The following is a 12,975-nucleotide window of genomic DNA, read 5'->3' on the forward strand; positions in this document are numbered from 1 at the left end:
TTATGTTCATGATTATCACTTCTAGTTTTGTGTTGAGCACATTTTCCTGTCTACACTTCTTTTTTTGTGGGAAAACAAAACTTAGAACAACAGCAACAAGCTCTGTTCTAGTGGATAACTGTGGCATGATGGAAAACTAAAACTGTTTAGGTATAAACCCAAGAAAGTTCAGTCCACCAATGTTGTGCCCTTGATTAACACGCTTAAAAGAGTCTTATTTCTGTGCCACTTATGACACCTGAATGAGTTGCAAAAATAATAATTGATTTCAAACAGTCCAACAAATATATCTGTGCATCTATATGTACATTATCATTTAAAAGTTGATGATCTGTAACATATTTTAACGGTTTTGAAAAATATTTATTTTGTGAAATATTATTACAATTCAAAATAACTGTTTTCTTTTTGAATATATGTTAAAATGTAATTTATTCCTGTGATGCAAAGCTGAATTTTCAGCATCATTACTCCAGTCTTCAGTGAAATCATTCTAATGTGCTGATTTGCTGCTCAAGAAACATTTGTTATTAGCAAAGTTGTTTAATAATTTTGTAGAGAATGCAGTGCATTATTTTTTTGACAAATGAAGTTAAAAAGAACAACATTTATTTGAACTGGATCTTATAAATGTCCTTACTGTCACTTTTTCAACAATTTAATGCATCATGGTGAAATAAAAATACTGATTTATTTACGTTATTAACTGACCCAAAACATTTGAATGGTAGTTAAAAAAAACAAAGCAAAAAAAAAAACTGATGGTGAAAGGACGGAAATTTGTTTTTGAATGAAAGAGAAACTTTCAAATGTTTGTGCATTCTCTTACTTTTTTTTTTAGAACATGTGAATCAGTCATTTCTAGAAATGAGTCTGCAATATGTTTTCTCATATGACATGTACCTACTGTATTCTCTTGGAAGGAAAAAGGCAGACAGTGAAGAGCACAAGACAATGGAGACAGCGGCAGATAAGAGTCCTGAAGTAGAGAGTGATTATGGAGGCAGTACAGAAGATGAACAGGAGGCTGAACCCAGACAGTCTGACCCAAAGCCTCTTACACAAGGTCATTCGTCTAACTTCACCCAGAAATTAAAATTCTGTTATTATGTCCTTCCAAACCTGTATTCCAAACCTTTTTTTCCCCAATGCATTTGCTAAAAAAAATATAAAGCATATACTGTAGTTAAGGTTGTCTTTTTCAGGTTGCCATTTTTCTCCTACTCCTTTAAAGTTTCCAGAGAGCCACATTTATGCAAATTACTGCTGAAACTTTCTCAGCCTACTTTTAACAAAGCCTGTGATTTAGTTTGTGTGGATTTGCGGAAATTCTCATTCTTCAGCTCGCTGTATATTCAGAGTTGATTTGTTCTCAAGGCTCTGTAATATTATGTTCATTGGATTGTTGTTACATATTTGCAAAGTTAACAAAGTTTGAAGTCAAACTTGATGAGCCTGCAACTGAATTTGTGCCTAGAACATCAAACGAAACTCATATTTTAATATAGCTTAGAATTTAGGGGAATTTCTTCCCTGAAAGTTCAGGTTGATGAATGACAGCACGATGCTGATTTGATCTACAGTGACTCTGGCAAGCGCATGAAAGCTCAAGATCTTTATGTAGGGCCAGACAGAATGACAGTATGTACCATGCAATGATAGAAATCGACAAAGAAACATGGAATAATTCAATAAGTCTACATCTCTGATTGGTGCATTAATGTGGAATCCAACTTTTAGAGTTGTGTGTATCAAATATTTTACAATTTACGATTTGTATATTGGCTTTTATGATGTTGTTAGTATAATATTGAAAACTCTTTTGTTTTTATCATGTGTTATACAATGTGAAGCAGCTGTTTTCAGTTTTATTCATTTATAAATGATCTTATCTTTGATTTGCATGAACATCCAGAATTACGTTTTCTCCCAGAACTGGTTTCAAGAGGCATTGAAAGCTTTGTAAGGGCAGTTTTTACCTTTTTTAGTGTTGTCCTTTATGTCAGATACTTAAATTTAAGCAGATACGTTTGCATTTTTGCCCCAAAATCCCTTATAATTTCCTACCCTGGTTTGCATCCATCAAATGATTTATTTTTAATTTGCTGCATGGTTAATTAACTGTTTTTTTTTAAATAGCTATGTTGCATTACATAACATTACTTGTATTGTAGTATTTCTACCATTAGATCACAAATACACTGCACAGACCAGCGAAGACATTGCGTCAATGAGAGCGCTGACATCACTGTAGGTATTTGCTGTCTTGTCCAAAGCATGACCACGCTAATATCTTTTCCCCTGCTGAGAACCACTGCGTCGTCCAGCATATTAAACCTTTGAGCCAGAACTGAGACGGCCTACAGGTAGTTCATTCCCTCAGATTTTCCCTTTGTCGTCCGTTATTGTTAATGATGTCATCTCCTAGACGAGTTGTTCCTTGGCAACACCGTCTGCTTTTGGTCGATTTTGACATCGGCTACTCTACGGCCGTATTTGGGGGCTCCGTCAGGCTGTTGAGTCAGAGTTTTGAGGCACAGAAAGGGAAATGAGGTGGAGTCACACATGATTTAGTCTGCTGGTTGCTCAATTTCTCTGCTTTTCCCCTTGTGTAAACCCTGTGGAGTAAAAGTGAAAAGCACTATAAGAAACCCCCTTTCACGGACACGTGACCCTGTAAACAGTATGAATTGTAATGTATGGTTGCTAGGTGTGTGTCACTTTGGCATACTTCCTTAGTTGGCTTCAATTATTGTCCTTTTCTTTCCTTGCTTAAAGCGTGATTCAGTGGTTTATGTTTCAGAGTGTGTGCATGGTTATGTTTTTGTATTTAAAGAGTATGAGTTGTAGCTTTAGTCTTTTTCATCTTAACTATAAAGTTTACCATGAGGGTGCAGTGCATGAAGGATAATTGAAAGAGTATTTAATGTGGTTAGGATGTTTGTTGCATCAACTAACGGGAGTCAAACCCACCCAGTTTCATAGCTATATCTGTCCTGTGTAAATTAAACTGTAAACAACTGCCAGAAACAATCATGGAAACGTGTCTGGCAATGTAATAGTACTTAAAAGAACAAGTACTATTCTCCCACTGTGGTACAATGACATATCACATGAGACAGATGTGCCCCTGTTGGGTTTTATTGTAGTCCCATTGCTTGTACATCATTTAATGTTGATACTCAACATGCTTTTAATGTGTTTGTGATGTTGATTGTGTTAGTGGAGCCATATCTTTGCCAGCTGCCTGAACGCTGGCTGTGAGAACCTCCATTTATCCTGTTCAGAGCCATTATATATGCAAACAATCACAAATAATAACATTCACAGATAATAACTCATCTTGACTGAAATGGTGAAATTGGCAACAGATGGCCATTTAGCTCAGTAACTGATCAGGTTGGCTGAATGTTTCTGCTTAAAATAAATGTTAATCTCATCTACATTATTGGCAGAATAATTTAGATGATTATTGTTTTTTTTTTTTTTTTGTCAAAGTTTTTAATGCACATGCTGTTAATAAAATAAAAAAATTAGGATAATAACAATGCACTAACAAGGAGAATAGAAATATAGAAAGTATGTATTTAAATAATAATTGTTGTTGTTATATAAATACATGAAATAAAAACATTAATACATATTATTATTTATTATTATTAATATTATTGACAATTAAATATATTAATATTTGTATACATTTAATATTATATTTATATTAGATTATGCTAATTAAATTATTTAATCTTTTCCAAAAATGTTTATATTTTTAATGTTTGGTCTGTTTGATGCACATTAATTCTGCACATTATAATGTTAAAATATTATGTTAATAGATTATAATTATATATTTTATAACATGTTCTGCTAAATTAATTAAAAATATTTACATTTACAATGAATTATACCATTTTTGATAAAAAATTAAGTAAAATTCATGAATAAGGCATATTGAAATACTGACTAAATGTTAAGTACATTTTCTTTAAAAGACAAATCTTCAGTTAAATAAGTGCAAATATGAACATTGGAAGAACTTTTCCATGTTTCGTCTAACAGAGATGCCAGAAAGCAACCCGATGGACGACAGCTTAAATGACATCACAGATGTGGCCCCCTGTCGAAAACGCCGCCACCGACATCTCCAACAGCTGGAGACTCAAGCCAAACGAGCAGAGCTGGACCAGCGACAGAGATCCAGGTATCATCTCTCACATCTTTACACACATCCTCCATCCATCTAATTATACATTTTATTGCAGTCGATTGGCTCGTAATGAACTCAAACTCCTGGAGGCCTGTTGTGTAATGTTGCATATGATACCCATAAACCCCTGCGACTGCAGCCATTAAAATGTCAGTGATAATTCCAGTTGTCTTATTCTCTGGTGTCCATTTCATGCAACCTTGGATGCTGCTTTCTCTCCGCGCCTGCAGCCAGTCAAGCAGACAGAAGCGGCTTTCCCAGAACCCTCTTCCGTTGTACAGAAACCATTGGTCATTTGCCAGCACCTTGTATTTTTCCAGTGGAGGCCCCCCTGGGAGCTTCTCTCTCCAGCTCATTTTTACTTATTAATAGGAGAATGTGTATAATTTCATCTCCTCCTTTGCCAGTACCACAGTTGCCTCTGTAATTGTACAATAAAAATCCCATGAATGGTTTAGATTTGCGTTGAGCAAGTTCTTCAGACTTGATGGCACCTGAGGGACACCGATCCTGAGAAAACCTGTTGCGTTTATCTTAAAATAGTCACACTGTTTTGGAGATTATTTGGCGTTAGTTATTATTTTTAAGTTATTATTTGTTATTATTCCTAGGTGATTCTTTCAGGGTTTCCCACAGTTCGATCTATCTATCTATCTATCTATCTATCTATCTATCTATCTATCTATCTATCTATCTGTCTGTCTGTCTGTCTGTCTGTCTGTCTGTCTGTCTATCTGTCTATCTGTCTGTCTGTCACGGGAACATGCCAGCTGAAGTTAATGAGGAAATTGTCGCTCCCTTTGCCAAGTACATTCCAAAATCTATCTATCTGTCTATCTATTTCAGTCATTCGGTCTATTGTTCTGTCATTCTATCTGTCATTCTATTTATCTTTTGTCTATTAATTCATTTATTTTTATTTATTTTGTCATTTTAATTTTTTTCCCAGTCCTGGTAAAGTCACATTATATAAAATCTGAAAGATCATTGAAATTTCTGTAGTATTTCTATAGTCAACAAGCCTTATGATGAGTATTTATTTAGCCTAAAGTGATTGTGATGGCAAAATCTAAAATTGTTTGGGAAAAGACTGGGAAAATAATGGAAAAGTCATGCAGTTTAACTGATCAGAAAATGTTTCCTGCATCACTTTTATATAGCTGAATTTTATGAAAATATATTAAAACTGTGATAAATATGTATCAATATAATTTGATATTTTATTGTAAATTAGTACAGCTGAAATAAATAGCTGATGAAACACAAAATAATTTTGCCCAATATTTGTGTATGTTATGGATTTTTTTGCATTTATTTGAGTACTGAGTTGTTAGCTTAACAACATGCCAATGTCTAGAGTACTGTGATCAACTACAAGCACTAGATGAATGTCTTTATACACACTTTACATGAGGAGTATGGTATGTGTGACTCGACTGATTGATTAACAGACTCGTTACACCTTTCAGATCAGTTCAGTTGGGATGTTGCCTTAGAAGGCAGCTGCCAAAGTAGACAGTTGGTAGAAAGACAGCTCACTAGCATTTGGAACAGAGCCTGTGTTTTTTGGGTTGGCAGACATACTCTATATGAAAGTTTCTCGAGTTGGCAGACATTTAAGACGTCTTGGCTTCATATTGTATTGACGTTATGCTGGGCTATGCAGAGATTAACATTTGATGAGGGTCTTTTAAAACTTGGTAAAAACAAGAGTGTTTGTGTGACTCTGCAGGCAGAGTAAATGTTTAAACTGATTCTGTTTAAAAGTGTTTCTAGCCTCCCGGTGTCAGCGGCTGCTTCCCGTGTCAGCAGACACTCAAAGCGGTGACGTTCGCAGGCCCAGCGGTGGTCTATGACAGAATGGTGCCTCTACGCCAGATGGTTTGTGCATGTGTTTGCGTTTCAGGTGTTGAGGGATGTCTTCTCTCGTTCTGCAGGGTCTGTCACCGCAGTAAGACTTTCCAAACTTTAATAGACTGCCATGGCATAGAGATCTGGCTGTAACTTCTTAAGAGAATGATATCACATACGCCACTTCGTATCACACGAGTGGAGAAATCCAGCTGGAGGATTCTCATTCTGTTCCTGGAATGAGGTTTTTAACAGCCGCATGGCTTTGAATGCCTCGGCTAATTATGCACAATTTTGTGCCTCAGAGAGAGCTGGAACGCTCTTGTAAAACGTGACACAAATTAGTGGCGGTGTATCATGAATGAGTTTTGTTTTATGTGGCAGACGGAGTTAAAGGAACAGCTCACCCCAAAATTCTGTCATCCGGTACTCTCTGTCTTGATGACTTTCTTTCTTCATGCAAAAGCAGATGTTTCGAAAAATCTTAATGCCGGTTTCCAAAAAATGAAAAGGATAGGGAATGAGATTGTCAAGCTCCAAAAATGCCATATAAATAAGTGGAAAATGAAAAACAATACTTTTTGCTTAATTTAATACATTTTTGCATTGCTTTACAAAACTTACCACACAAAATATTACTTTATGCGACTACACAAATGATTTTTATGGTGGTTTTTTCCCCTTTTTGGAGCTTGACTGTCTACTTTCATACAGGTTTAAGTTGATTCTAATGTCCCTCATATTCATCAAGGCTGCATTTATTTAATCAAAGCACAATAAAATCAGTAATATTGTGAACTATTTTGACAATTCAAAGTAACTGATTTCTTTTTCAATATATTTTAAAATGTCATTTATGTCTGTGATGCAAATCTGAATTTTCAGCATCATTACTCCAGTCTTCAGTGTCATGCTTCATATTTTTATGGAAACTTTATTTATTTTTTCAGAATTTTTATACTGAATACAAAGTTGAAAAGACCAGCATTTATTTGATTTAGATTTGTAACATTATACTTGTCTTTACTGTCACTTTTGAACAATGTAATGCATCCTTACTGAATAAAAGTATTAATTTCTTTAGCCAAAATAAATCTTACTGACCCCAAACTTCAAGTAAATATCAAAGTAAGTTAACTAATGAGTGAACATTATGAACACAGTCATTGTTCAGACCTCTAACTCCTTCCATGCCAGTGTCTCTATCGCTCTGCCAACATCTCTAGAGTAATCAAAAAGCAAATGGCCTTTTATTATCCGTTTAAAGGCCCTGTAAGGGTATCTAGAAATTTGCCAGTAGCAGCTTCCCAGCAGGCAAAATACAGTCATTGGATAGAGACAAGAATCAGTGTCCCTGTTTTTTTTCTTTTCTTTTTTTTCTCAGAAACCAACCTCACAATCACTGCTGTCTACAGATGGTGAGACTCTGTGCCATGACATCTGCTCTAATAAAGCCCATTTTTTTTAAAGCATTTCTCCTCTAAAGGCTGAAAAGAATCACCCAGCAGACATCATTTGTTTATTCAGCTACAGGACCGCTTGTGGTGCACGTCCTCTACTCTCGACTGTTCGGATCAGGGGAGTGTAATCACGTCTTTGGTTCGTTTTTTTTTTTTTCTTCACATGAATGTGAAAATCTTTTTGCAATGCATTTATGTAAGTCTGTGTGAGGCGGGACTAGGTTTCATCTGTTGTAAATTGATTGGAGCATGAAGGCAGATGATTGAAAGGAGGGCTTGGAAAGTGAGAAGGTTTTGTGATGATGTGAAAAGTCATTTCTGAGGAAGAGAAAGTTAGATTGTTGTGATTATAGTTTGTGCAGACAAATAAACACAAAAGAGATTTGTAAATGATTGAGACTGCAAAGTAAATTGACTGTAAAGTGTCTCCTTCCAGGTCGAGTAGAAGGAAGTCGAAACTCTAATAGAGGATTCAGAGATGCATCAGAAGTTAAATAGTTCTTTTTTTAAAAGAAGAAGGAGGAAGACAGAAAGAGAGAAAGATGAAGGAAGGGAGAGAGAGCGAGAGAAAGAAAGACGTGGATTAATTTGGTCTCCCAGCACCTGCTTAGAGATGGATCTGGCAGAGCACGACAACAGACAACAATCAGGCCAGTTACACTGCATTAATCTGGTCACTTCGTGGCTCTCTTAAAGAAATGTCCGGCTTGAGTTTTACCTCACAATCAAAAGGCAAAAAAAGAAAATATAATTTGCATTTTTTTTTTTTTTTTTTTTTGCATTGTGACATCATTTCCATGATAAGAACACCCCCCATAAATTGGATACTATCAATTTAAATAATAATAATAATATATTCTTTTTTTTTCATTTAAATATAATTTGATATCATATACAAAATATGATTTATTATACATAATATATTTTTTGTCTTTTTTGACATTTTAAACATGTTTTATCAATATTTAACATTTTGGTATTTTAAACAAATTTATTTTTGTTATATTAATTTATGTGGGTTTTTCATTTAATTGTCAATAGAAATTTAGGTCATAATATATTTATTTTGTTATATATTTTGTGTTTGTGTGTGCAGAATTAATACTTTATATAATGATTATTTATTACAATATAGAAAACGTTGTAATTGTATAAACAGCTGTTTATCATTAATATGCATATGTATGTAATTTCATAATTTAATACATATTTTGTATTATTAAATATTGTTACAATGCTAAATCTTTAGTGATCTTAAGAATAGTCGTTTTATTTTTGCAATATATTATTTCTTCTTTTTTTATTGCTCTGTCAGTTTCTGTGAGTTTACCCTTGTGTTGCTTCTGTTAAGAAATAATTATCCTTGGTAAAGTAATGTACAGTAATGACAAGTTTTCATTGTTGGTTGTTTATTTTATTATTATTTTTTTAATTCATTTATTTTTTGTTATGCAGGATGTGTTCTGATTTGTTATGCAGTGATTGAAATATGGCAGCTTGATGCAAGTTGAGGTTGAGTCAAGTTTGACTTGAGTTTAGTGTGTTTGCGTTGTTCTAATAAAATCATCCATATGTTTACTTTATGATACGTGGATATACATTTACCTACATCAGCATCTTATGGCTGTCACAATATGGCTGTAGTCTGACATTTGGCTCTGTACTGTACTGTAACGTAACCTCTCTCCCCCTTTTTGGGCTCTTTTGCATTTTCTTAACCAGTTCCAGAACTTCTAGTCATGTCCATAATAATTTAAAAGAAACATAAGACCTTTTTTCCCAACCCGCAGACAATTCCCGCCCTGTTCCCATTGAATCATGACAGCAAATATAGCGGCTTACAAGGCAGCAGCGTCTACATTTGTGCTCATCTGTTATCCCTGCTCATACGTATGGATTTCCTCCCAGAGGGCAGTAGGAAAGTCACTCTTTCTGTCTCAAAGCTATCCTTACAGGGGAGTTTAGTTGCGTCAAAATGACTTCCAGATGCGGCCGCACAAGGAAACCCCTTGATCAGACCACGATATTTACATGTGCAGAAAAGCAAATACACTGTTTACACTCTGATTGTGCTGACTAAGCATTGTTTCACTTTGAGTTTGTGTTTTAAAGGCTTGCTGAAAGCACCAAAGATGCATTTCTGATGCTCGAGTTACTTAGTTCAATAAATGTGGTTTTTGAGAGTCAAAAAACACAATTTTGGTGTTTACATGTTAAAAAAAGAGCCAAATCTTAAGGCCTCTCAGGGTTTATTTGGTACCAACACACCATATAAAAGCTCTTTGGTCTCTGTGAGTGCAAGAAAAGACCCAATACAAACTTTTCTTACTTGGTTCTTTGAATTTCTATGGAAGAATAGTGATCTGTTTGCAAGCAGGAGCTGTTTTTTTACTTTAAAGTAAATGTATTTACCCTCAGGCCATCCAAGATGTAAATGAGTTTGTTTTTCTTCAGAACAGATTTGGAGAAATTGTGCATTGCATCACTTGCTCACCAATGGATCCTCTGCAGTGAATGGGTGCCGTCAGAATGAGAGTCCAAACAGCTGATAAAAACATCACAGTAATCCACACCACTCCAGTCAATCAATTAGCGTCTTATAAGAAACAAATCCATCTTTACAATGTTTTTAGCTTCAAATCATAGAATACGAGTCTTCTACTCATAATAATGCTTTCGCCAGTGAAAAAGTTATCTCGTCTGAATCAGGAGAGAAATATGCACAAACCAGTCAACATTGAAAACAGTTCTAAATTAATATGTTTTGATGTGAGAGGACAACAGGGCATGGACTTTTTTACTGGAAGAAGTGTTATTATGAATCATGTACTTGTATTTTAGCCAGAAGCAATGGTTTGAAGTTAAAAATATCTTAATGATGGATTTGTTTCTTACAAACACACAGATTTTCACCTTACAAGATGGACTGGAGTTTTGTGGATTACTTGTGGATTATTGTGATGTTTTTATCAGCTGTTTGGACTCTCATTCTGACGGCACCCATTCACTGCAGAGGATCCATTGGTGAACAAGGGATGAAATGCTAAATTTCTCCAAATCTGTTCAGATAAAGAAACAAACTTATCTACTCCTCTTGTACAGCCTGAGGGTGAGTAAATTTTCAACAAATTTTCATTTTTGGGTGAACTACCAGGATCCTAAAGGGTTTCTGGTATCTCCTGGACATGATCCTCTAAAACCGTGTCTTATTGACCTGAGTCCTGTAGCTGCATTATGAGGGGACACTGCTGGATGCAAACCTGTTTCTAATAAGGAAGAGTTTGTTTCCAGAGACAGGCTCTTTAAGAGTGTGAATGCTTTACATGCATGCTGTTAACTTTTAATGAACTCCATTTCCCCCACAGTGAGGCTTATTAAAGCCCACAAATATTAGTCTGCTTGAGACAAAATCAGAAATCTCAGAATATGATTCCTGGTGCATTACACATTTAATGCATTCAGTTCTTATTCTTTTTACTCATTCTTTTCTTCTAATTTATACTTTAAAAAAAATCTATTTATTTATTAAATACATTATTTATTTAGAAGTGTGTGTGTGTTAATGTTATTGTATATATTGATTTATTTATATGTGTATTATTTTATATATTTTATAGCTAGATAGATATGTTTTTAACATATTTTATATTACTTATATTTAATTATATTTATTACATGTAGTTAATAATATTTTTTTTATTTTTATAGATACTGTAGATAGATATTTGGAAGTTTACATTCGTCTAGTCAGTTTAATTAGATGTTATATAATTCAACTAACTTTATCTAATGTGTGTTAATTCCAGCCGTGTTGTCCATGTGTTTTCTGGTACACAACCGGACAAGCTTTGCTTAAAAGGCTACATGATCCTCGGCACATCCTGAAATTAACAGGCTTACGGGATCATAAATCTCATTTATTTTCCTTGTGACCTGATTTCTTCTAGTGCTTTGAAAAGCTCTCCATAGCCCTTATAGACAGGATCCTGTGAGAATTACTGCAGTTTAACCTTTCTTTTCTTGTTTTAATGCTGAGGAAGCATTTCTGACATGCTAACTTTGTCACAGTGTAGTAACCAAAGTCATTTTGTCTTCATATCATCAACCTAACTTACTGTAGTTCTGACTTCAGGGCATTTATGTCACGTATTTCCAGCAGGATGTACATCAGTGTCAGATTCACCTTGAAAGTGACCTTTTATTAGCATGCAGTGACTTTGTGATGCTGAAAACACATGGCATGTGGCTGATTATAAAGGAGCTTTTTTTTGACAGAAGCAGGGTGAACTGTGCAGCGTTTAGTCTTGACCCCGGTTTAAGGAGCCTGTGGTGGGATGGGGTTTGACTGGGTCACTGTAATCAGGCAGCAGTCAGACTTTACTCCAGTGTCATGACTTATACTAGCTCCTGCTATGTATTTAACCTTCACCTTCTGCTGACGGTTGTTCCTTCACTTTGTAATTTTAGAGAGAAGCCGACTGAAGAGGCCAAAGCCGAGACGAGCAAAACGTCAAACGTCAAACCGAAACCAGCAAGCGCTGTGGCGAACCTTGATCCGGACGACCTGTTTGATGATATATGACCCTCTTTGGGGCCTAATGAGCACCGTTTGTGATAAGCATGACTTTTGTACTGTTTTTAAACTGCAGGAGTAATAAAATTGTATGTTTTAAAAGTATTTTTATTGTAAAGATGAATTGGCGCTATATTAAATGATAAAAGTTTAAAAAGAACACTACTTTTTAATGGCAAATGAAGCAAAATTAGTCCATTTTAACTGTGTAAGGTGTGAATAAATATAATAAATGTGAATAAAAATGTGATTTTCTCATTCCCTAAGTAGTGGTATTTCAAAATGGATTTTAATCCCAAACTGTTTTTGCATATTTTGGTTATTTATTTATTTTTTTTGTTCACCTTTTTTTTTTTTATGTACATCTTTGCTGGGAAAAAAAAGAAAGAAAGAAAGCACATCTTGAAGCAGCCTAAACTAATCTTTTGGTCTTAGCTGGTCTCAAAGACTCCTCAGGCTGGCCTGCTGGTTTTGGTGAGGACTGGGCTTTTTCCAGCTGGCTAGACCATCTGAGACCAGCTAACCAGTCTTAGCTGGGTTTTGAGAATATAATAGAGACTGTGGTGAGTGAACTCTTTGAACTCTCTCTCAAAACCTATTATTATATGTGAACTCTTTATGAGCTCATTTTATTGAGAAATAATATATCTGTACTTAAAAATTTATTTGTCATAGGAAACTAATAAAAAAAATCAAATTTGATTAACAACATCATTGAACATTAAATGTTACCACATACATGGTGGAAAAAAAAACATAAACGTATAATTTTCTAGGAACTATTGCATATATTGTATAATGTAATGTATTGTTTTGCAAGAAATGCTTTTATTCAGCAAGGATTGAATTTAGGAAGAATAATGTAACAAAAGATTTCTATTTCA

At 34.7% G+C, this 12,975-nt stretch overlaps 1 protein-coding gene across 3 annotated transcripts in view; it reads left to right on the forward strand.

The window, feature by feature from the left end:
- LOC109059693 (X-ray repair complementing defective repair in Chinese hamster cells 4) overlaps positions 1-12,349 on the forward strand; it is a 31,656-nt gene extending 19,307 nt beyond the window's left edge. The window contains exons 6-8 of one of the 3 annotated variants that reach the window (XM_042733102.1): positions 924-1,066; positions 4,060-4,201; positions 11,986-12,349. In XM_042733102.1, the coding sequence (XP_042589036.1) occupies positions 924-1,066; positions 4,060-4,201; positions 11,986-12,100 (400 nt within the window). In that variant the 3' untranslated portion in view covers positions 12,101-12,349. Of the gene's footprint in view, positions 1-923; positions 1,067-4,059; positions 4,202-4,262; positions 4,408-4,437; positions 4,858-11,985 lie in introns of those variants that run through there. The other 2 variants (XM_042733101.1, XM_042733103.1) reach the window with 2 other exon arrangements.
- Positions 12,350-12,975: the final 626 nt, after the last annotated feature.

Source organism: Cyprinus carpio, chromosome B10 (assembly GCF_018340385.1).
Source record: "Cyprinus carpio isolate SPL01 chromosome B10, ASM1834038v1, whole genome shotgun sequence".
NCBI classification, from domain to species: Eukaryota; Metazoa; Chordata; class Actinopteri; order Cypriniformes; family Cyprinidae; genus Cyprinus; species Cyprinus carpio.